This window comes from Leptinotarsa decemlineata, unplaced genomic scaffold, assembly GCF_025532065.1.
Source record: "Leptinotarsa decemlineata unplaced genomic scaffold, Ldec_3_MD MMD2_tig00078422_RagTag_RagTag, whole genome shotgun sequence".
Lineage (NCBI taxonomy): Eukaryota > Metazoa > Arthropoda > Insecta > Coleoptera > Chrysomelidae > Leptinotarsa > Leptinotarsa decemlineata.
The window spans coordinates 15,988,660-16,011,081 of NW_027412747.1; the positions used below are offsets into that span (position 1 = coordinate 15,988,660).

Here is a 22,422-nt window from a genome sequence, read left to right on the forward strand (position 1 = left end):
CTATGATTTTTCATTTCCTCGTTAGTTTCGCATCTTAAAAAAAATTGTAAAACTTAACATATTCTGATACATAATTATATGACTCACTCAATAATGCTTTTCGGATTTATAACTTATTATGAACGACATTGGGTTACTCCGGAGCTTGAAACAACAAATTTAACTCTAGATGCAACTGCTGTATTACCGGTAGTTCATAGGGTAAAATTGTTTAATAACAATCATGGATAACATAAAATATGTATTCGATTGCCCCAGGTCACAGAGGAAAGAAATTACCCTGATTTTACAGATGGATAATGCTATAAACTGTATTCGGGTTCACTGTTTGAACGGGTTTAGAACAATTAAATGTAGTCGCACAGTTGGACTTGAAGAGTTTTTCAAGAGTTTACTCTCAATATTCAGCTGGGTAACTATTTTGAACCTTTTTTGAGTGATTCGAACTGCAAACCTGAATACGCCTATAGGATCCAAAGGAACGGATTAGTCATCAGCTGATTTTCATTATTCTATGTCAAATTTTGGGTTGTATTAATAAAATAGTTTTATTTACCAATTTTTTGACTGACAGCTTTATTTTCAAAACTGTCGGTTTTGATGATTACCAGTTATCATTTATTATACACCGATACAAAAGGATCAAAATATGACAAAATAATAAATGTCAGATTGTTAAAGAAACAGGTTATCCTGTTGGCGGTTGGAATGAGTAGAATTTGCCGAAACAAATTATGTATTTAATGAAATAATAATGAGGCAGAGGAGATAACAAGGAAAATTGAGATTAAATTGAAGACTTCCTACACATTCCCTATAATATATCCATGCAGTGTTGACATTTTTTGAATTGAGATTTAACAAAACTTATTAATAGAAATCCCTCGAAAATGTTAAGAAAGAAAATTCTACAATTCTTCAATATTATTTTAATAGTACATGTGAGTCGTGCAGTTTGCTATGAAGTTAATGCTATAGCAAGAACTGTAACATCTTATTTGGAAAAATATGAAAGCTACAGGGATGTAGTGATGATACATCTGAAGGTGCCTGAAGACACATTATTTGCATCCTTCAAGTTTGTTGCTGAAGAAACTCAATTATCTATATTTGGTAAACTTACAGAACAGCTCTTTCAGTATAATTACTATTTATTTTCATTCTAATTGAAATAATCTTGTAAAGTGAATTTGTTTGCACATATTTACCAATTGTTGAAATAATAATCTTTTATTAATAATCATTGTGGGATATATTTTCTATTTTATTAATTTGTATTACTCTTCAGGTTGCACATCTAGGAATATTTCATTATATATGAAGTATGGTTCCCCTCCTGCCATAAATCCAGAAGGTGCTCCATTTCCAAAGAATTTCAAGAATATAACAAGGTCTGAGATATATAATTTAGAAATGTTATCCGATAAACAAGAAAGTTACATCAATATTAGTTCTCCGGAGCCTGGGCCTTACTACATTACAACCTTCCTTTCATACAGTGATCCTAAATACAATGCAATAAAACAAGAAGGTAAAATATTTCATATTTGAAAAAATAATGAAAACAAAGAATGAACAATTTGGTTTAAGTAATCGTATTGCTTGATTGCTTACTCTCTTATACACTGACACACTATCTTTGTGCTCCAGTATATGTGAAGTACATATAGTTTAAAGATAGATTTTTAATTGATAGGAATTCATAAATACCATAATTAGTCTAGGTAAGCTATAAAAAAAGGATCCTAGAAAAAAACTGAAATATTTGCAAAACTTGAAATGCAGTAGTATAACATTTATTTGGTAAATAGGATACATTACTAATATACAATAACAAAATTATAACTAACAAATAATTGATTGATATTCCAAAAATCATGACTTATCATCTTATTAGTAATACCTTCCGTTACATTTGTTATAAATATGATGCAGTAGATCAGTTTTAAACCTTTTTAAAGTTGAAGCTGATTTAATTAAATCGCATAGAGATTTTAGGTATCGGATATAAAAAAATCATTCCCAAACCTGGTTCCATGGTTGTGTTTTATGATGCTTCTCAAAATAGCTTGGTTGATTTACTAATAATTTTGATGACTCAAAAATGTATATCGCTGGTACTGTTCATTTTAAAAATTCCCCTTCATGAGTCCCTGGCCTTCATATCAGAGAGTATTCTGGTTTAACTTTTTTGGCAGACAAATACTCTGTTCAGCTCATGAGTGGAGCCCCAAATGATAATACCAAACCTTATTGCAGAGTAAAAATTAGCATAGTAGACAGTCATCAGAACATCAGTGTCAACATTTTTTTTGAGAATTCTCATAGCATATGTAGCATACATTTCCGATGGAAATGAAGTATTCACTTCCTACATTTTCTGAAATCTGATAGGTGCTCCATTTGAAAAAACTGGGAAAAAGTGATCCCAAGTTTTGTTTACCCCTGTATAGAAAAAGCGCTTTTCGGTACTTTTATGAAGCATATTTGGTTGAAAAGTATATTGGACACCTTGTAAGTGAAAAATAATTATTGAAACAGCTTTCATTAATCTGTACAACTTCTTCCCAAAACATTATTTTTTTATCTCTAAGAGGAAAGCAGTTATTGTTCACCTACCTATTGTTGATACACCCTTTATAGGAAGATAGTCTGGTGTTTTGTTTATGTATGTTTGATCTGGGTATACATAACAAACCTGTGCTTCACCGTTTTCTGCTTTATCTGAATGATATTTTCATGTCTGACTTGCTTTTACTAATTGACTCTTCCTCTGAAAAATTTTGAACATTCACTTTATTACGCCAGCCTTGTAACTTCTTCAGTTTAGATGATACGATTAGAATCCCATTAAAAAACTTAACAGTTACGCTCTGAGAGAGCGTGTTCTGCAACTGCCGATTTTCAGGACCATTTTCAGTTTCCATATCGCAGCAAGGTAGATCACTACGTCCGTTGCTGCATTGCCTTTGATAATGTTTGCCGCAGTAGCAGACGAAACGTCAGGTATAAGAACCAGCAGACCGCAGCTGATGAATCCGGAAATGTCGGGCAATTTATTCTATTATTTTTTGAAATCAGTCTTTTTTATTGGAGAGCAATACGAGGAATTTCAAGTATTATGAAAAAATCGGGTATTCCTCAGATATTTTTGAAATTTTATGTTTTTTATCCCCCAATTACACATCACTGACTTGCTATTGTCTGTCTATATGCAATTAACAAAATTATATCAATCAATGGTCAAACGGTTGAGATGGGTGGTTTGCTCTACTCACTCAATCGACTGCTGTGTGAACCGGTGATTCGAGCCGCAAGGCCGGACGATCCATTTTCACTTCCTATTGTTCAACCCGTGTTAGGAATCACACGTTAAAAGGTAAGACCTCGTTAGTCTTAAGCTCGCACAATCAAGGCAGACTTTATGGCGAACTTCGACCAAGATATACAGTTTTCATTTACAGTAGTTTCATATGTTCATAGACATTTTTCTTTGAAAACGACACAAGGAATATAACTCTGAAATCATTGATTTTACTCAAGAAACATCCTTTACAAATAATACGACGATCTCATAATTCAACTATGGCTGAAATAATTTACTGTTCTTTATTGAGCTCTATAAGCACAAGAGTGTAAAATGTCGATACATTCTCACATTTACTTCAGAACGTTTCATATTTATCAGATTAAATTTTTTTACAGGTCTGAGTCCTTCTTGCTTTGCTAATGTACAGGCTACTCTGTCAACAAAAAAAGTTGACAGTCCCCTGATCATATCCGAAGGCGACCTAGTCGAAGTAACGGCTACACTAAATGAAAGCAGGTACTTCAAATTCTTCGTACCAAATCTGAACGACCATGCCATTATGAAAGTCAATGATATAAATTTTTCCGATAACATGGAACAGCTGCTGGTTCGAATAGATATCAACAAACCCCCCTCAGAGGAAAAGTATCAAAAGCAGAAGAAGTTTGGTTCGAACGTAACCTCTGCAGCTGTAGTTTTCTGGACAGAACCTGAATCCTGGCACTACATCGAGCTGAAGTTCTCAGGAAAGGATTCCGTAGAAGGGCTCCACAGTAATCTAACTTTCAGACTGAAATTTTTTTTGAACCAGCTCACAAGGGAGTCTTCAGAGTACGAGCTGTTGCAAAACGAGACGTTCTATAACCACTCTCTTTCCAAAACGTTCCATAACTATAAGATTACTGACGTTGTTCCTTATAAGCACTATGATCTCATTCGCGAAGCGAGCAGTGATAGCTTTCTGTACTCGTACGAATTGGAGCAGGAACTGCATTCAAAAATCGCCATTCCTATAAACATGACCAATTCTCACTTCTCGCTCTTGAAGTTTAGGATAGGGGAAGGTACGGATATCGGAGGCACGCTGCAGTTCATAATGGCTTTCAAGCCTAGGGTTAAAAGATTAGACGGGTATGTAGTTCACTTCATGACTTTATGTGAAAGAATGAAGAATGAATGAATAATTTAAACTGAAACATAGATAAACCTCTTGAAGGCATTCGACCGGAAGCGTACAAGAACCACACTACTTAGAAAATTTTGTATTCATAATTTTATAACAAAGTAACCTTTGAAGGTCATATTGATCACATTGATTGATTGATAATATGTTAATTGTTTCAGAATAACATTCTTGTTACAAACACAATGTCATAAATAAATATTAATGTAAGCATGAAGTATAAGATGTGAAGTATAAATGTATAAAATGTAAATGAATAAAATATAAACTATATATACATACATATGCAAAGGTTACATGACAAGAATTAGGACAACGAATAAAAATACGAGTTTTGAACCAAACATGTTTTTGGAATTGGTAGATTCAATTCATTTGACCGTCTTGTGTGGTATGTGACTGTAGCTGTAGATTCATAGTTCTTCCCATTTTTATGTATAATTGACACGGTTTCCAATATAAATATTGAAATAACCTTAAGGATTCTATGTTCTCGAAAAAGGGGTTTACATGAATCCTGCCATTTCGCTTTACATAAGTACCTGGTAGCTCTTTTCTGCAAGACGAAAACCGACTGCATACCCTCCAAAAGGGTATGTATACTATACCTTAGATGAGAGTCTATTAAGGCATAGTACACTACTTTCGCTGTAGCAAACCTCAGTTCCTTTGAGATGTTTCTTAGTGCGAAACATCCTGATGCCAATTTTTTGTTGATGTGTGCAATATGCTGAAAGAATTTTAAATTTTCATCAAAATAAATTCCCAAAAATTTCAAAGTGAGTTATTTTTTGTGTTATTGTCTAGGAGTCTAGGGGGATATCAAATATATTACACTTGAATGCTAATATATTTGTTTTGCTGGTATTCAATGATGAAAGATTCGAGTCAAAACTATTCTTCACTTTTTTCATGTCTTCACACATTTTGTTATGCAATCTGTTTTTGTCCTTGTCATGCCATACTAATGTGGTGTCGTCAGCAAATAAGGTAAAGCTTCCTGTAATCGATATGTTGGTCAAATCATTAATGTATAAGAAAAACAGTTTAGGACCTAACACATAGCCTTGAGGTACTCCACAATTTATCTCTTCAACGTCCGAGTTAGATGGCGTTCTTACAAATTGTTTTCTATCAAAAAGGTATGAACAAATCCAAGTATGATTGTTGTCCCTAAAACCATATCTTGTGAGTTTACGAAGCGATATACTGTGATTGACACAGACAAAAGCTTTAGATAAGTCACAAAGCACTGCTGCAGTGGCTTCCCCGCTGTTGATTTCATTATACACCAATTGCAATACTGTTGATATAGCTTCACTTGTACTCTTGAAATTCTGAAAGCCATACTGATGTGCACTCAATATCCCATTACTGGTTAAAAATTCCATTATTATTTTTTTTACTAGGTCCGGATTCAAGGATGTATCTGTTGTGTTTGTATACATATTTTTTCCTCTGAGTTCGTTGATTATTAAGCAGCTTTCTTTAGCTTTGTTGTCAGCTTCCGTGATTCTGTTACTATGGTACAAGTGTTATGCAGCCCTGATTACCTTTCTATAGACTTTCCTATAATTATAGATAGATAGATAGATAGATATATTTTCACCATGTTATATATATATATATATATATATATATATATATATATATATATATATATATATATATATATATATATATAAATACATTTATGATATGTCAATATATTAATAGATACAATATAAAGTATACAATGAATAAAATTATACAATAAAACATATGATATTTTGAAAGTGTTACAAACATAATCAAGTGAGGCATACATAAATAGCATAAACAGACATTTCAGAGAAGCGATTGAGTGCATGACTCAGTTGCTTTGTTGTAACGAGAAACTTGTCTGTGGAGTAAAAGCAGTGTTCAAGAATATATTTTTTTGTGCTTTTTTTGAACTGATCGAAAGATAGTGATTTGATTTTCTCTGGCAAGCAGTTATATAGATTGATATTCAGAGAATTATGTTGAGATTTGGTTAATCTATACCTTGAAGTTTTTGAAAACTTAGCATACCTAGTATTATGGTCTTGTATATCTGACTGGGTTTGTAACTGGTTGATATTTCTGTGTATTTCTAATAAGGAATTGTAGATATATAATGAAGGTAAAGGCATGATGCCAAACTTTATAAAGTGTGGGTGACAATGTTCTCTATATCTAACTCCAGCTAAAATTCTTACTGCTTATTTCTGTTGTTGAAAGATGGTTATTGCACGAGTGGCATTTCCCCATAAAATTATTCCATAGTTTATCTGCGAATGAAACAGAGAGAAATATGTCATTCTTAGAGTATCAGGTTGAATTGCTTTTTTTAACTGCCTCAAGAGAAATAGAGTACTTGCTAATTTGTTACAGAGCTGTTCTATGTGATTCGACCATGTGAGTTTGTCATCAATAACAATTCCGAGTAGCTTGACAATATTTCCCATTTGTAAGTTCATATTAGAGGAGAAGGTTATTTTTTGGGATTTGCTTGCGTTCAACTTGAGTTTGTTTGCAGTAAACCAATTTTCAGCACGTGTTTCAATGTTATGAGAAGAAAAAGTGAGTTCCATTAGGTTTTTACAGGTACTCATCAAAGTAGTGTCGTCGGCGAATAGAACACTTTTATTGGGTAATAGGAAGTTGCATAGGTCATTTATATAAATGATAAATAAAAATGGCCCAAGCACTGACCCCTGTTGGACACCATGTTTTATAGGTAGAAAGTCTGAGTTTCTTTGGTTAACAGTAACACATTGTTTTCTATTTTCTGAATACGAACTGAATAACTTCAATGCTACTCTAATATTTACAATGCTACGTAATATTTGAGTTGCAAACTGAGTATCTCATGAGAGACACAGTCAAAGGCCTTCGACAAGTCACAGAGTATAAAATCCGTGAGTACATCTTGTTCCAGACCCTCAACTAGGAGTTGAAGTAACAGTCAAAAAATAAACTTGGTAAACTTTCTGATTTGATGTGTGTTTTGTAAATGAAAGTTATGTTCAGATTGGCTACAGCAGAATGCTATTACTTGTAGATTGAATGACGGTCTTCATAGTGATTTTAATGAGTTTCTCTTCATAGTTTCAATATCCGTTTTTGTAGAAATATGTCTGCCAACATTTCAAACATATTTTCAGGTCATCGAGGATCACATTCGAAGAGGAACCCGGCAACCACGTCATCATAGCTTGCATAAGGAGAGGTGTTATTGAAATCCCCACTTGGCCAAATAACTGCGTTTCGAAAGGCATCGACAAGACCGCGCAGCTAGTTTTGAACAAAACCGTAGAAAACTCTACTATTCTCATCCCGTATCCCGAAAGCGGTACTTGGTATGCGACTTTCAAGCTATTTTGTGGCGGATGCCAGCCATGCGAATGCCCCCAGTCTTGTCAGGCCCAGTACGAAGACTGTGCCACTAAGTGTGATCTGGACTGTGTCATTTCCGGAAACTGTGACTACTGTTCCACGAATTGTAGCAAACAGGTGATTGCGATCGAAAGTTGCAAAGGTTGTGATTGTGATGGGCCTTGCTTGAAGAATGAAACTGCCGCGTGTAATACGAGCATTATCTTCGATATCAGTTCCCACCCTTGCATTTTTGGGCAGTGCTCCAGGAATGGGAAGTGTATATTCATGGTGTCTGATGGGGTTGTTTTCTCTACCTGCGTTTGCATAAATAAGTATCGAGGTGAGTAGTAATAATAATTATCCCTTTATTTCAGCAAATGGTAAGATAAAAATCATACTTACAGATATAATGAAATAACGTTACAAAAACTTTGTATTGAATTTTTTTTTGATAAATAATTTTTATTGAATTAAGTTATAAGAACCTGTTGATAGTTCTGATGGCATAGATAGTTAAATTCATTTATACATTCATTCATTTATTAATTCGTTTGTAAACAAAAACCCATTTTACAAATTTCAATTGACATTTTTGTCCAACGACAATTATACTATAACTAATAAATATCTACACAGATGAACGTATTCATATTAACAGTATTGCTGTATTATGCTCTACATATTCTATTAGGTTATTTCAAAAGTTTTTACCGTTTTTATTAGTCTACCGGATGTAACACAAGTACAGGTAAATTTAAAGAGACATCCGGATGAAAAGAGAGGGCAAATACTTGCACTAAGGCATTCTAACCGTATAAAAGAACAAACAAGAAGATAAAACGTTCAGTTTGAGTAGAGCCATGAAGATGATAGCACCGCATGCTATCGAAAGCGCTCGCATATAATAATTAGAAGATATTGAAGCTTTAAATCCTTTTTTTTAATAGTAGTTAAAGTCTTAACGTAACTATGAAATTGATGCTGTGATAGTATTTTTTTAATTTCTTTTAAAATTTTTTGTATCTAGTAGCTTATAATTTTTATACGAGTAGCTTATAACATTTACGATTTTCATATTTGATTTTATTTTCTTCTAGCCGATTTATCAGTGTATGGAATTGTATGGCCTATATATATAGAGCTTCTTTGAGCTCAAGGCCTATAACCATGATATATAAATTTTTGTGAACTTTATACACATACTTATAATTTATGGAACGAATAAATAAAAAAATGAATTTTTGCTTTATAAGACTTCCTTGCTTTTTTGTGCAAACTCTTTGGGAATGCCCTGACCAGTAAAACTCAATTCATTTCAACGAATTTTGGGTTTCTGTCAAGGTAATCGTAGGCTCTAGACAGAGTGATGAACTTGCCTAACACGAAAGATTTTTTTTATAAACTACGTTATATTTTCACTGAACTAAAATTTTGTAGACATAATTGAATATTAAATATAGGATAGAGAAAATAACTTTTGTCTAATTTCCACCGGGATTTTTATTTCTTAGGAGTGGTTTCGGTTTATTAAATCATTCTCAAGAACTATGTTTAATATGAAATAATATGAAAGTATATTTAATATGAATTTCCACGAAACAAATAGATCAGCAATCGAACAAAATAGTTGAGCTTCCTTGAATATATTCAATAACTAAATTATACATTGTTCAAAAACAAATATAAGTATTTTCATCCATTTGACAAAACATAAATATGAACGAGAACGGGAATCTTTCCTACTTATTCATCAAACTCAGACACCTGTTCATGCAGCTGCAGTTTCATAAGAATGTATCATCTTTCCCTCCAACCGATTTCCTGGAGTCTTTGAAATTCACTAGATACTCGTTAGGACAACACGAGGATTGTTTCAAATTCTTGGGGTTCTTGTTGAATACTCTTCGTGAGCAAAACAATAGCAAAATCAAAACTCCTGACCGCTCTGGATTGAATGATTCCGTACAGTCCATCTCGTCTTGTGTTTGTGAATATTTTGCTGGAAAAATCCTCACTTGTTTGCTTTGTAGTGAATGTTCAAGAGGTAGCGAAAACTTATGTGAATTTCTGGAACTTCATCTAGCTTTTCCTAATATGACTAATAATCAGTCCATGCAAAACTTATTGTTAAATCATCTGAAAATAGAATTTTTAACAGGTGACGATTGACTGTATTGCAAAACATGCGCCAAACTAACTGACTGTTATGAGGAAACAAGTATAGCTGAGGCACCAGTCAATCTAATAATAACACTGATGATCTTCAAACAAGACTCAACCTCTGAAGGAAGCAAGAAACCCTTTGGAAGGTTCGAAATAGATGAACATTTCAATCTAGCAGACCACTATTATAATATTCATGCAGTCATTGTTTACTGTGGCGTTGAATTTGGTCATTATTACGCCTTGGTCAAAGATGAAATGGACTGGTTTAAGTTTGACGATAGTCGTGTCACGAAATGTTCTGGCGATGTATTGAAGCTATTGGAGCCTCTGGAAATACCCTACAATTTGTTTTATGAGAGAGGACATTGGCAGATCAAGATCTTCAAATGATGTTGTGCTGCAGGTTTTTCCGGGTTGTCCTGTAGCTGAAAAAGCAAATGCGCCACTGGAATCAATGAAGTCGCCCCGGAGCGTCAATTAATTTTTATTGTTGTTTTTATTTTCAAATATGTCTTATACTGTGAATTCTGATTGTCAAGCCGACCTCATGAAAATAAAATCACTTAAAAATAAAAAAGTAAAGTTGGTAAAAATCAATTAAAAAATCTCAAAATTTTTCTTTTATTCCAGTATATGGTCTTCATCTCAACAGAAACACTAATTTCAATTTATTTTCGAAACATGTGAGACATCAGTTTGCTATAAATAAATTTCCGTCGATAGACGACGTTAAAATTCTTAGCTATTATAAACGAAAACATTCAATGTTTATTTTGTGTAAACAATGCTGCACTGGAACTAGGGCATCCCGTCATAGCCGATGCTTTGGCAGTATGTACTGATAATTTCCTAAAATATAATTAGAAATCGTAGTTTGATTTTGTAAGTGATAAGGCAGTTTCAAGTCGTTAACAGTTCTTAGAAAACATATTTTTCTTAAAAAATGTGTTTATTATCAGGTAACTAAAATTCACGTTATAACGAATTGTTCTATGCTGAATTTACCCTAAAAAACGAAGAGGAAAGTAAATTGATGGATGTAACCGTTACTATGTGGTAGAAGATCATCTTGAAAAACAAAAATTGAAGCTTCCTATGTTTTTTTACCACTTGTATTTGTAACTAACGTAACTGCAGTTTCATCCTATTAGAACATTTTTAAATGAATATAATGAATTTCTTATTCGTATGGGTATGCCTTGCATTCGCATTTAACTAACAAAAATAATAATTATAAACTCAATTTATTTTCATATGGTGATTACATGGAAAACAGGTCATATAACATGTGAAATATAACAGTTAAAGCTAATTAAACTGTTGATTGATTGATAAAATTCACATTTTATACTAGAACGTGAGTACAGTTCAATTCAGGAGTTTTCACATCCTTGCGTCCTACTTGCCAAAGCCACACTTTATAGTAGCCCATCGTAGGCCACACACCACGAAACGTCCAGATTTGATGATGCAATAAGGAAGGTCCGGCATTCACGGTCTCTTAGACCAGCGTTTCCCAATCTTTTTTGTCTGGGGACCCACCTTCATTGTGGAATTTTTTTCGCGACTCACATATTGTATAATATTAACTGTAATTATTATTACTAATAATATCTTTATTATCATTATCGTGAAAAGTCACTATTGAGGAATACACCTCTAGAAGAAAATGGTACAGATGATATAATTGAAGATAAAATACAGTACGAAAAAAGACTTTTGATTCAGAATCTTAAAACAATCTTAAAACAAAAAAAATTGGAAATACTTTGTTTTATATTGCATCGGTGGGGGGTAAGCAACATAAGAGGCATACGGATCAAATAAGACGCTCTCGGCATTCCTTACACCCTACCGATGAACATATCGAAAATGATAATATTGTAATTGACAAAAATGATGATGTGAACTTAGATCATAAGGGTGATGTTGAAAGTGATAGTATCGGTGATAGAAGTGGCGAGATAGAAGTTCAAAATGAAAAAAATGAGATGACGGTGAATACTGAGACTGTTGAAGATTCTCCGAGGTATAATTTACGTTCAAAGAAATGTAATTAATAACCGTAACAAAACAAAAAGTACTCAATAGGTACGATTGAGTTTAATATAGGAAAGTATTTTTGGTTGTGGTATTATTTGTGCCATTAGGTTTAATTGTAAGCGAAACTGGGGATAGCGATAAATTATAAGGGATAGGCAAGTTCGAATTTATACTTATGTGCACTTTTAGGGTGAAGGTGTGATATCGTGGAGTTCCATCACTTAGATGGAGTCTCCCGGTATATTTCTTAGAATGTTTTTTTACTTGGAAGGTTAAAATTGTATGCTGTATAAAGGCAGTCAAGTCACAACCATGAAGGTATTTGTTTCATTTAAACACTAAATTATTGCACTAAACAAATACAAAAAATTAAAAAATGAGACTTTTGTAATTAATGTGACTTGTGGAGCTGGTGCTTACGATTTACAACAGATTCTATATCTGGGTTGAAAGTTGAAAGCATTAAATGAGGGTCACTTTCCACACAAAGCCTATTTCTATATTTATTTTTTACATATACCAAAGTGAAGAATGCCCTCTCACACAAATATGTGGTTGAAAACCTCATCAGCTCTCTTAAGGCTATGTCCGAAAAAACTGGATGCCTTCCACTGGGCTTTATCCAAAATGGGAAAATTCATACGTATTAAATGTTTTTAATCTGTTTCCGCGACCTATCCAAATTGCTCCCGCGACCCACTAGTGGGTCGCGACCCATAGTTTGGGAACCACTGTCTTAAAAACTATCAGCTTTATGAATATATCTAGAAAATACCGTCTGTTGGGACACCTGGTAGACGCAAACCTTCTGAACTGTTGTATCATTTGTCACCAGCCATGGGTTTCAGCCACGAATTGGGGGAATTTACCATTAAAGAAAAAAGAGTTCGCCAAGCCACCATTGGTCGTTAAAATTCATTGCTAGCCATGAAAAGTTGTCTTTTATAACAATAATTTCATGGCCAGCCATGGAAATTTTCACATGAAACGATAGTTTCATGTGAAACCTATATGGTCCTCGGTTTTGTCGCGGAAAAATACATCCCCTGCAACCATTTCAATTATTTTGAAAAAAAAAATCAAATCTTTTGAAAAATTTGTGCTGCTGAGAATATTTTCACATAAAACGAAGGCATTCGGCGTATTCTATGATACTTATATGGTCCTCGATTTTGCCGCGGAAAAATACACCCCCTGCAACCCTTCAATCATTTTGATAAAAAGAATTATATCTTTCGAAAAATTTGTGCTGTTGAGAATATTTTCACATAATACCTTTGTTTTATGTGAAAATATTTCCTGCAGCACAAATTTTTCAAAAGATATGATTTATTGTTATCCAAATAGAATAGAATAGAATTTATTGTTTCATTCAAATACATAGATATAATATATGGGCACAGAGAATATAGCGAACCAAAATTATAGTACGTTATGATATTTTGGAATAATGATATATGTGATATAGTTTAGTTTACATATATAAATATGCTTTTTGTGTACAGTAAATATAACGCACCACGATGTGTGTAATATTACAATCTGAGCAAACAAATATAACAACACAATAATACAAATTACTACAGAGCAAGCTCATGTGTAGCAAACAGTAATACCGTAATTTTAAATATGTCTCTAGTGCAACGTTTGTAAGTGTTATGTGTCGTGTAATACAGGACTATGAACTCAGACATAATTATTTGCAACAGAATTTAAGAAAAAAAAATGAGTAAAAAAAGGCTGAAAAAAAAGATATGGGGTAGAGATGTGTCGGTAGACAGTAGTTGAATATAAAGTGTGTGAGTTTGAAAATGTGAATACAACTTTTTATTGTATTGGATGATATAACAATTGCAACAACTGGTTGGAATTCTCAACGATCCACAGTGTTATTTTTGATTTGAAGGAATTGAGAAACTTAATATCCCTAATTGATTTATCTACAATATTGTACAATTTTTTACCGAGATAATTAAAACTGTATCTCGTCAACTTATAGTTAAAGGATGGAACTTGTATATTTCTATTAGACACAGCTCTAGTTGTGACACTATCATAAGATAATGCATTCTTCGAGTTCGAGTTTTGTGGGTTGCAGGTGGTGTATTTTTCCGCGACAAAATCGACTTTCGTTTTATGAGAAAATATCCCCAGCAGCTCAAATTCTTCAAAAGATATGATTTTTTCAATCAAAATGGTGGAAGGAGTTACAGGAAATGTTTTTTTTTCCGCGACAAAATCGAGGTCTGTGTAAAGGTATTATTGAAAACGTTGAAAACTATCGTTTCATGTGAAAATTTTCATAGCTGGCCATGAAATTATTATTATAAAAGACAACTTTTCATGACAAGCAATGAATTTTAACGACTAATGGTGGCTTGGCGCACACCTTTCCGTTAATGGTAAATTCCCCTAATTCGTGGCTGAAACCCAGGGCTGCCTTCACACTGGTTCATTTGTCCATGTACAAAATAGACATTCTCCAGGCTATGAAGTTATTGATAGAGCTGCTGCTTCGATAAGTTTGTTAAGGGTTAAAATGGACACCAACATGTCTTGGCCCAATCATGTCGCTGGAATTGCAAAGGCTGCTTCTCGAAACCTTGGAACACTGTTCCGAACCAGAAAACTGTACATACTTCAGCAACTTTTGGTGCTTCATAAATATCATATCAGCTCATATCAGATTTGGAGTATTGTTCTCATGTATGGAGCTCCGCCAGTAAGCATACCCTGAAGCTGCTGGATTCCATCTCGAACAGAATCATCCGCCTGATTGGAAACGCGAACATCAATTGCAACCTTGATAGCCTGGAACATCCACGAAATGTTGGAGATTTGTCTCTCTTCTATAGATGTTTCTACGGAAAGTGTTCAAGTGACTTGGCACATTTGATTCCACCAAGAGCGGTACATATCTGAAATACGCAACGGATTGTGGCTGTTCATCGTTTTGAGGTTCAACTCAGTACACCTAGAACTTCACTGTTTGAGAACTCTTTCATTTGGAGAACTGCGTTTATGTGGAATAAACTTACTGTGAACATTTTTCCAAATGGATTTAATCCCCAGCGACTCAAATCCAATGTGAATCGCTACTTTCGCACAGGCACCGCTCTAAGAACGACTTAAGGATTTTCCTGTAGTGCTTATTTTTTGTCTTTGAAAAAAATGTCCTTGAAAAATTATCTTTTGATATTTTGTAATATGTAATACATAAGATTATCCTTTTATTTGCAGGATGGGACTGTTCCGACGGCTCTCAAGCGACTCCCTACTACATGGTAGTAATCGAACTTTTACTTCTAGTCCTCAGCAACCTAATGTTCCTGCCGGCTGTCTACGTGGCGTACAAAAGAAAATTCTATATAGAAGCTATAACGTACTTCTCCATATGCTTTTTTTCGACATTCTATCATGCCTGTGATGCTGGAGAACACATTTTAAGCTATTGCCTCGTACGTCTCTCCGCTCTACAGTTCGGAGACTTTTTCTGCGCCCTATTGGCCATTTGGGTCACCCTGATCGCCATAGCCGACTTGCCTTCCCTGATAACTCCGGCCTGTCATATGGTAGGGGCTATCGTGCTGTCTTTCTGCACGACTATCAATAAGACTGCTCTGTGGATATTCGCCTTGCCAGTGATAACCGGTATCGCAATCATATCGTGCAGTTGGTACTTGAAGTACCTTAAAGTGAAGCAGAGATTCGCCAACAGGAGGTACTTGTTTTATAACATACCGATAGGTACTGTGGTTGTTTTTTTCGGTCTCGTGTTGTACGCATTCTTGCAAACCGAAGACAACTACAAGTATTTGCATAGTGTTTGGCATGTCGTTATGGCTGTGGCTTTGATAATAGTTTTACCTGAACCAAATACATTCCTGCCGGAAGTGCTGTTGTAAGTTATGGAGTATTACCTCGTAGATTTTAGTCCGTTTTACGATTTTTTACTTCCACGCATTTTGGTCTGAAAACGGATCTCAAAAGGGAATCTAAGGATGGTATAAGTGCCTTGCGTATTTTTGAGATACGTCCGCTTGTATTTTGACAGAGTTCCATGTCAAAACTGCCAGGAAAAATGAACAAATTTTTTAACAAATATATGGCTGTGGTGTTGCAGCTATTTTCCAGTTTTGTTACTTCTACTCGTCAGGTTTTTATGTCTACAGATCATCAAAGGCTACAAGGCACCGGTTTCAGTGCTCTGATTGATCATCGTGCAGCACATACTACATTGTTTGGGTGTCAGGTGAAGGGCGAGGCTTCGTTCCTATTTTTTTTACGGGAGAAAACCTCCTGTACACATTAGCCGCCTAGAGTCTATCGTGGGCTGGCTGTGTCGGACTTTAATCAATCAAAACCTCCTGTAGCCATTTGAGATCGCGATGGCTAAATGATCCATTGTTGTCTCCTCTCTTCCTTTTCTTTGTTGGCTATTATCCTTCTCAGCATGTTGCAGTATCCAGCGTGGTAATTATTCTGATTTTTGTCTAGGCTAGAAATCATTCATTTACCCTGTCGTCCTTTCCTCTACCCTTTTAGTTTTTGTATTGATATAAGTTCTGAAAGTCCCTCCTTCATTCCTAGGTTTTCAGAGTTGTTTGGTTGTGATGGCTGTATTTCTTATCTTCAGGCTCACTTTTTGTCTGTCTTTCTTCGGGTTCACGTGTATGAGGGCTCCAATTTTTTTCTGGTGCCAAATCAAAGTAAAGCCTACTGCATACGTTCCGGAGTTCCGGGCGTCCTTTTTGTTTTCAACACTGGATTATGAAATGTATTCCATAATGTTGGCCCTAATACAGAGCCTTGTGGAGTTCCTGTGGTCACTTCGACATTTAATAATTTTCCGGTCTGAGAGGTAACTTCCAATTAGTTTTTTTATGTATTTAAGAGTTTCAGTTTCCGCTAGTCTCTGCATAATATTTTCCCAGGGAGCAGGGTTGAATGCATTTTGAACATCCAGTGTTACAAGAAAACACCAAGGTTTTTTTTTTTGTTTTTATCTACAATGGATTTTCCTATGCCAGGTACTTTTTCCACAGTCTGTGTTGTAGATTTATCTTTCCTTATTCCAAACTTCATCTCGTCCAGGAATCCCTTCTCTCCATTGAATTTCTTCATTCTTGCTCTGATGAGGTATTCGAATAGCTTAGCAAGCATGTTTCTCAAGCACATAGATATGAAAGCTGAAGGGTGGTCTATGGGATTACCTGATTTATGAATTAGGATCATCTTCGCCCTTTTCCAGATCTTGTAAAATTCCCGTTTGATCAAAAGATTATTCATGATGCTGAATATGTAGTCTGAATTCAGTTTGACAGCTTCTATAATGGCTTCGGGAGAAATTATGACCGATCCTGTGGCTTTACCTTTAGGCAGCTATTCGTTTTCACCAATTCTTCCACAGCGAATGCTGGAGGTATATTTTCAACTTGCGGAAAGAAAAGATAGTGGTTTGTCTTTCCTTTTCATCGGCTTCGTTTTGGTGTAGTGGTAGGAGAACTTTTCCTCATTGTAGTTGAAGGTACATTGAAGGTATAAAAATTTGCAAACCACGGCCAAGAAACTTGGAAAATAGCTTCGACACAAATATTAAACTCCAGATTAGATTTAATAACGATGAATTAGATCGAGTGATATCTAATAGTTTTATGTTTGTATTTTTCCAGCAACAGAGACGCGATTCATTTTTGAATCTTCCTAATCATAATCATCAAAATATCCTAATTGACTTGTTTTGCATAGTTGACCCACAAGCAATTCTATTATCCCATAACCACAATAAACGCTAGCGGTACAGCGAAGGGTCGAATAGATTCACTCAAAATCGGAAACAAAATGAGTTGTGAAGTTGTGTAGTATAGGACATAATTTAAAATAATGATTTTTGAAGTATTCTTCTGAAATCTCTATGAAATGTTCACTGCATAAAATGTAGACAACAGTATGATGTTGCAAATTCTGAATAGTTTAATTTCTGTCTGTGAATTATCAGATCAAAATGCGTAGGGGCCGAGAGTTTTGAACAAATGAATTCCATCCACCACATCACACCTCTAACTATATCTGATATACAATTCTGTAATGTAAGTATAAACTAATTTTTATGCCATACTAGTTCGTTATTCATACCTGTGCATATATAAAGTGCAATTACACTGATGAGATAAAAAAATATGAAATTAATGTATCTATTACTTCTACACAGTTTTCTGCCATCCAGTCTAGTAGTTTGTCAGTCATATTTTCTGTCTTGATGAGTAGAATTTGGAACCTCTCTGACACAGAATGAATCTATTGAAAACATTTTTCCACACTAGAACAAAAATGCTGTCTCTTGACGCGAGTTTCGTTAACCAAGTTAGCATCATCCAGATTCCAGCATAATCAGCATCATTCTGATGCTAACCAATTCAGTATTCTGGTGAACAAAAAGTGTTTTCAGACATATATTTTCTGTCATGAACGTCTCTTGATTGCTTCAGTATCAAGTGTTGTTTTAATTTTTCTTTTTTTTTTAATTTTATTGGAATTTCAAAACTTTACTGCATTTTAACTTTTAGATAGTAAAATTTGTTTCTTGGATATAAAAATATAGTATTTCCCTAGCGACACTTATAATCCAATTATTATGAAATGAAATAATGTTAAAATCAAATGCAGTTTTCGGATTGTTAAAACACAAATTGTGAATGTATTAACGGACTATTATGACATACAAGTTTGCATCGCGGGTATTGATAGATGTCCTTAACAGAGGTCTTCGAGTTTGTAAGATCGTTCTTCGTGGGTATAAACATTGACTTGATACCATTGGTACATAGGTTCATGAATAATTATTATTCCTTCCACAATTTACAAAATGGTTTTTTCATCAAGGCTGATTTTTATTGATGAATAGAGAGTATTTTGTAGCGATACAGGGTGGTTTGCACATTATTGAATTCTTCTCATGGAAATAATCTGGATACTTACTTGCAAGTTATAATAGTGAGCAGATGTTTTTCCTTAGGCTTAAGCCGTAATACGGCTAAACCGCCGCGAATTTTAACCGCCTGATTTTGTGAGTAAATGAAACGAATGGAAGCGGCGGCACTGACGTTTTTTCCCGCGACTGTTTTTGAAGCCGTTGTTACAGAATGGCTAGCGGGAAGCAACCGCGCCAAAATTTGTAGTTCATAGCACACCATCATGAATAGTCGCCTTTCTTCTGGTGAAATACATAAGCAAAATGTTGTATTCATGAAGGTTGCCTTTTATGTTTCGGGATTTGGCAACCCCAGTGTTGCGAATTGGCAACTGACAGCTATATCGTAAAGTTGGACATTTTTGAGCTTATAGGTACTCAGAGCGTTTCGACATATGCGTGCTATTTGTATTGTTTACAGTAACTTGAAAGATTCATCTCGGCCCAACAATGGAATTAAATCGTGAATATTTTCGTGCGACAAGTTTTTACAACTTTCGACTTGGATTAACTCAGCCACAGTGCAAGGATGAACTTAATTCAAGTTTTGGCGATGAAGCTACATCAAGGACCAGTGTTTATCGATGGTATGATGGATTCAATCGTGGTCGTAGTTCACTCCAAGACGAATTTCATGAAGGTCGTCTAAAATCAGTTGTTCCGAAAACCGTTGATGCTGTGCGCGAACTGATATTGCAAGATCGTCATGTGACCTATCGTGAGATTGAGACAACCTTTGGCATTAGTGGGACCAGCATACATTCAATATTGCGTAAACATTTGACTGTCAAAAAAAATTGATCACGGTGCTTCGAAACACGTCTATGACATCGTGACAGGTGATGAATCGTGGATTTACGCGTATGAGCCCCAAAGTAAACAGCAGTCGACTGTATGGGTGTTTCAAGAGGAGCCAAATCCAACAAAAGTTGTTCGCGCACGAAGCACTTCTAAGCAAATGGTCGTCTGTTTTTTCGGAAAAACTGAACATGTCGCAACCGTATCACTAGAACAACGCAGAACAGTCAATTCTGAATGGTAACAACCATTTGTTTGCCAGTTGTCTTCCAAGAAATCAGGAAAACCAACCGCCGAAGACGGATCACTCTTCACCAAGACAATGCGAGCTCTCACACATCGGCTCGAACAACTGCATTTTTGAGCACCCAAAACATCGATTTGACGAGCCATTTGCCGCATACTCCTGACTTGGCACCGAATGACTTCTTTTTATTCCCGCACGTAAAAAACAAACTGAAAGGTCAACGTTTTTCGACACCTGAAGAAGCGGTTGCTGCATTCAGAATGCATGTTTTGGGGATACCGCAGAGTGGCAAAAGTGCTTCGACAATTGGTTCAAACGGATGCAGAAGTGTATAAACCTTCATGGGCAATATTTTTAAAAACAATAAAGTGATTTTCGATGATTACTATTCGTTTTTATTCTCTAATCCCGAAATATAAAAGGCAACCCTCGTAATGTGTGGACGTACAATATGCAAAATTTTATCAAAACTGGCTACTGACATCTGATAGTAGTTGAAAAATTTCTCAGGATGTTTTCTTAAGTCTTGATACTTTTGATGAAACTTGAGAAATTTTTGATAACGTTTTCTTTTTATGCTTCTTAGTATCATAGCAACAACACATACAGCTCTCTTGAAGTCCATCTTCAAACTGAAAATCGTAGTATGTGCGTTTCGGGCGGTTTTGCGGAAAAAACCGTAGTGCGGCCTCAGCCTTACATTTTCGAAAGTACAATATCTCGCAAGTCTCGGAAAATATTGCAGCTTCATAGCTTCATGACATCTATTTCAACCTCAGAGTAATAATAAGACATAGAGTTGCCATGCCTGTACAGGTGTTTTGAAACGGGTATCGTATAATCCTTTTCTGTACAACTTATTTGCAAGGGGGGTGGCGGGTAATGAGAGGTTATGGAGAGTTTGTTTACATTTGAAGTAAGTGGGACCATAAAACAGTGGCGGTTGGTTTAGTTGATAATCGGAGGAATATTATATATTTATAAAATGAATCATTTCAGATGAAAACGTATTCTGTTCAAATAATTCCTACAGACAGGAAATTTGATTTATTATTTATTGATGATTATGGAAATGAAGCCAGTTTTTCTACCACCTACTAGATTTTTATTTATGTATGGCTTTATTATAAAGCCCGTGGTTTTAAAAAAATCTGTTTAAAATCTGTTTTTCCGTTAATCAGCTGTCGCCCCTATACGAACGACAACTCTCAGAAGTTGAGAAATTTTGTGCGAGCTAAGGACGAAAGAGGTCTCACCTTTCAACGTGTGTTTCCTAACACGGGTTACTGGGTTAAAATTAAATTATTCGAAATGAACTAATTCATAACAATGATAAATGTTAATTTCAAAAGTAATGAACTTTGCTTCATATAATCAGATGAAGAAATTTGTGATTTATTCTCAGATTTGATAAACAAGCGGTACGGTTTGTGAGGTCCGATATAAAGAATTTTCGATTAGAAATCATGAATATTTATAATTACGATTGAGGTTTGATATTATTATGTGATTTCATTAAAAATTGGTATCTAGGGATCTTTGTGGACCGACATTATGTTTTATTTTCAATAATTCATGCTGACGAAATGAAAACATTTTTAAATGAAAACATGTTTTAAATGAAAAAAACTGTATTAAAAAATGAAAAATATGTTTTTCATATGTGTGCCATAGGTCATATCCATTCTGTGATCAACATATTAAAAAGCTTTCTGCTCAATGTTCAGTTTGTATATTAAAAAGTTATTCTTGTGCAACCGGTGTTATATCTATTATTGCTCACTTAACAACTAACTTACGTCACACAAAGAATGTAATCTCCGTTTTGGTTTTTCTTTCTTTGCACGAGGCTTTCGAGTTGCATACAGACAATGTTCAATAAGAAATGACGGTTGTCATTTTTTTAACCTCTTTTTGGTTGGGATATGTCAAATAATGAAACAATGTAAATCTAGTTTCAAAACTTCATTTATAAGAATAAGATCCAAAAACGATCATTACAAACATCAAAAATATCCCCTTTCATAATGTCGGTCCACAAAGAACCCTAGATACCAATTTTGAATGAAATCACAGAATAATATCAAACCCCAATCGTAATTATAAATATTCATGATTTCTAATCGAAAATTCTTTATATCAGACGTCACAAATCGTACCGCTTGTTTATCAAATCTGAGAATAAATCACACATTTCTTCAGCTGATTTTATGAAGCAAAGTTAATTACTTTTGAAATTAAAATTTATCATTGTTATGAATTAGTTCATTTGAAATAATTTAATTTTAACCCAGTAAACCACGCGCTTTATTATAAAGCCATAC

At 34.6% G+C, this 22,422-nt stretch overlaps 1 protein-coding gene across 1 annotated transcript; it reads left to right on the top strand.

Moving 5' to 3' along the window:
- The first annotated feature begins 607 nt into the window (after nucleotides 1-607).
- Nucleotides 608-18,272, top strand: LOC111503879 (post-GPI attachment to proteins factor 6). Its single transcript, XM_023158310.2, has 5 exons — nucleotides 608-1,113; nucleotides 1,289-1,531; nucleotides 3,706-4,441; nucleotides 7,661-8,214; nucleotides 15,324-18,272. The coding sequence occupies exons 1-5, from the start codon at nucleotides 891-893 to the stop codon at nucleotides 15,986-15,988; spliced, it is 2,421 nt and encodes an 806-aa protein (XP_023014078.2). The 5' UTR covers nucleotides 608-890; the 3' UTR covers nucleotides 15,989-18,272.
- The last annotated feature ends 4,150 nt before the right edge of the window (nucleotides 18,273-22,422 follow it).